At 54.4% G+C, this 3,659-nt stretch overlaps 1 protein-coding gene across 5 annotated transcripts in view; it reads left to right on the plus strand.

The window, feature by feature from the left end:
• The window catches only part of LOC107096020 (arf-GAP with GTPase, ANK repeat and PH domain-containing protein 1-like), a 91,294-nt gene that overhangs the window by 34,080 nt on the left and 53,555 nt on the right, over positions 1 to 3,659 (plus strand). For 4 of the 5 annotated variants that reach the window (XM_015392470.1, XM_015392469.1, XM_015392466.1 and 1 more), the window contains 4 exons: positions 591 to 605; positions 1,321 to 1,406; positions 1,654 to 1,795; positions 2,072 to 2,206. In XM_015392470.1, the coding sequence (XP_015247956.1) occupies positions 591 to 605; positions 1,321 to 1,406; positions 1,654 to 1,795; positions 2,072 to 2,206 (378 nt within the window). The remainder of the gene's footprint in view (positions 1 to 590; positions 606 to 1,320; positions 1,407 to 1,653; positions 1,796 to 2,071; positions 2,207 to 3,659) is intronic. The other variant, XM_015392471.1, reaches the window with a different exon arrangement.

Genomic DNA, 3,659 nt, shown 5'->3' on the forward strand with positions numbered 1-3,659 from the left:
GGTGCCTTCAGGGAGGCTGGGAGAGGGAGGCCGGCTCCGTGGTGCCTTCAGGGAGGCTGGGAGAGGGAGGCCGGCTCCGTGGTGCCTTCAGGGAGGCTGGGGGGAGGGAGGCCGGCTCCGTGGTGCCTTCAGGGACCGTCGGAACAGAAGCGACACATGGGATCCATTAGAGGAAGGAGGGGGGGCTGGTTGGGGAAACCCCCGCTGCTCGGGAAGCCCCGCCCACAGGCTTCCACCCAGGAAGAGCTTCCCTCCACTGGAGCGTCTATTCTGGGATCAGCTCAGCTTCTAGCAGGACGGGATTAGATTAAAAAAGTTTATTTCAGTTTAATTTGGATTAAAGTCAGAAATCTGAGATTAAACCAAAACGATCCATCCTGGTCCTGCTGTCCTTGTTCTCTGTCTCCTCCCTTTGTCCTCCTCCTGCTCTCTCCTCCTACTGTCTCCTCCTCCTACTGTCTCCTCTCTCTGTCCTCCTCCTGCTGTGTCCTCCTCCTGCTGTGTCCTCCTCCTGCTGTGTCCTCCTCCTGGCTGTGGTTCTGATGTGCCTCTGCTTTGTTTCTCCTGCTTTCTGGACCTCCTGTAACCAGCTGACGTGGATGCAGGTAGGTTCTGGTTCTGGTTCTGGTTCTGTTGCTCCGTCTCTCCCAGCAGCTCTTTGGGTCCAGCTGGTTCTGCTCCTCAGGAACCAGATTAAACGGGTCCTCGGTTCCAAACCGCTGGTTCTCCCTAATCCAGAGAAATATTCCCAAAGCTTCATGGGAACCAGATGGTCCGATAGAGCAGAACCGAGCCCAGCTCAGCAGAATAAGTCTGGTTCTGCAGAACCTAAAGCTGAGCCCAACCAGCTGCTGCTAGCCATCTATTAGCTCCGCCTCTTTCTGCTCCTCTTCCTCATCTTCATCCTCTGTAGCCCATCAGTTCAGATTAGAATAGAAACTAACCCTGATCCAGAGACTTGGTTCTGGTTCTGGTTCCGCTGGTGAACGGTACCGACACCAGAACCGCCTCAGTCCATCAGGGAGGAGAACCCACCCAGGATCAGTTAAACCAGGGTTTATATTCATCATCATCACCGCCCCCTACAGGCCGTCTGCAGAACTACAGCTGGGTCAGGAACCGACCTGCTGAAGGTTCTACAGAACCATAACCGGTCCTGACCCGACCCGACCCGTTAGTCTGTTAGAACCATAACCGGTCCCGACCCGACCCGTTAGTCTGTTAGAACCATAACCGGTCCCGACCCGACCCGTTAGTCTGTTAGAACCATAACCGGTTCTGATCCAGTCCCAGGTTCTGATGGTTCTGTCCCTCCTGCAGGAGGACGCTTCAAGAAGGAGATCGTGGTGGACGGCCAGAGCCACCTGCTGCTGATCAGAGATGAAGGAGGACCCCCAGAGGCTCAGGTGAGTACTGGACCGGACCGGACCGGGCCACCTCCAGAACCGGACCGCTGTGTGCAGGGCTGAGTGTGGGTTCAGGAGGAGAACCGGGTCTGATGTTCCTCTGGATGACAGAGGAGCCTCCTGCTGCTTCAGCAGGGTGGGAAGTGGGTCAGAACCACGCGGTTCTGGTCGGGTTCCCTGGTCCTCCTCCTCTCCAGAACCCTTTGAGTCCAGGTCCGGTTCTGATGTTCTGTTGGACTCTGTGCAGTTTGCTCTGTGGGTGGACGCCGTGGTCTTCGTCTTCAGCCTGGAGGACGAGATCAGCTTCCAGACGATCTACCACTACTACAGCCGCCTGGCGTCCTACAGGAACACCGCCGAGCTGCCGCTGGTTCTGGTCGGGACCCAAGGTTCTGCAACAACACACACACACACACACACACACACACACACACACACACACACAGGCTGATCTAAAACTGAGGCTCTGCCGCCATCTAGTGGCCATAAACGGCACTGCAGCATCTAGTCCAGAACAGTCAGGATATACATCCACCAGCAGAGGGAGCCAACGCTCCACAGAAGCTGCCCTCTCCTTTCTGCAGCCACAGACCATGACCATCAGACCATCAGGAAGGCGGTACCGGTCCGTTTGACCCGCCGGTTCTGCTCTTGTTCCCCTCCAGACGCCATCAGCTCCACTAACCCCCGGGTGATCGACGACAGCCGGGCCAGGAAGCTCTCCAACGACCTCAAACGCTGCACCTACTATGAAACCTGCGCCACCTACGGCCTGAACGTGGAGCGGGTCTTCCAGGACGGTAAGAACCCCCCACCCCGTCACCCCCCCGGTCCTGCGGGAAGGTGACATTGGCCGTCATCAGCGATCCTGGGCCGGCCGCAGCCATCCGGCCGCTCTTAATCACACCGCAATTAAGAATTAAATGGAGCCGCTGGGCTATTTAGCTCCGACCGAACCGCAATTAAGTTTTATCATAGCAAGGGGAGGGGGAGGGGGGGGCTAATAAAGGACCGGACATTAGAGGGGGGAGGGGGGAGGGGCCGCCGTCATTAAAGTCCTCTCTGACCCGGACATGCGGTCCGGTTAAAGTTCTGCCAGAACTTCATTCAGAGTCAGAAACTTTGGTTACTGTTTCCATGGTGATAGCAGGTTAGCATTCATCATGATGCTGCCTCTGCCATGCTTCATCCTAACATCCACCTGTAGGTTCCGTCCAAACCTGATGATGTCAATCAGCCCAGTAGGTCCAGAACCGGAAGGACCGGCGCCGGTTTAACGTCCCCAGAGCTCATTAACGGGCTCATCATCATCATCAGCGGCGCCGGCGGAGGGTTAACGACTGTAATTAGAGACGAGTGTGCAACGCAGAGGTTAACGAGCTGCTGCACGGTGAGACGGCAGCTGGGCGATCCCACGGAGCCTTAAGCTTGTAAATGACATTAAAACATTTATTGTTGAATTCTTTTAATGAAAATAAGCTTTAAGGTTTAAGTTGAGAAGAACGGCAGCAGATCAGGATCTACTTTCTGCTGCGGATTGATTCCTGTGCAGCTGGAAATGGCGCAGAGCTGCTGCTGCTGCCCTGTTCGTCCTGCAGGGGGCAGCGCAGCCTCACAGCACGGTCAGGAGGAAGAGCTCTTAATTATTCCACTGAGGCTCCCTGACTTCCTGCCTGCTTGTTTTTATCTACATTAATCAGTTTTCTAATCATCCAGCAGAACCAGGAGGAAAATATTTCTCGCTCTCTGTCGGTGGGTGTGGTTTTACTGCAGTCTGATCATCTGCAGCTGGCTCTATCTGTGTACGCGTGTCTCGGGAATAGTGAGCATCTATGCTTCTAGATCTATTTGTGATGCTGTGTTTTTACGGCACCACTTAAAGAGAAGAGTCTACAGGAAGTAGATCTATGATGATGATGTTCTTCTGTCGGTGAGCCCCGGGGCAGCGGTGGCTATGATGTACCTCACCACCATCAGTGTGTGAATGAATGTTATATAATGAAAAAGCATCATAGAAACACAGGAAATTTACCATCTAGAGATCGTATTTCTATCATTCAGTGGATGAAGGATCTGGATCGGTCTGGTTCTGCCTGGTCAGGCTGGATTCTGTTGCTCTCAGGTCTCTGACTGTCAGACAGAAGCAGAAGATCGGTCTCTGACTGTCAGGCAGAAGCAGACGATCGGTCTCTGACTGTCAGACAGAAGCAGACGATCGGTCTCTGACTGTCAGACAGAAGCAGACGATCGGTC

This window comes from Cyprinodon variegatus, unplaced genomic scaffold (genome assembly GCF_000732505.1).
Source record: "Cyprinodon variegatus isolate N-32 unplaced genomic scaffold, C_variegatus-1.0 Scaffold592, whole genome shotgun sequence".
Classification (NCBI taxonomy): domain Eukaryota; kingdom Metazoa; phylum Chordata; class Actinopteri; order Cyprinodontiformes; family Cyprinodontidae; genus Cyprinodon; species Cyprinodon variegatus.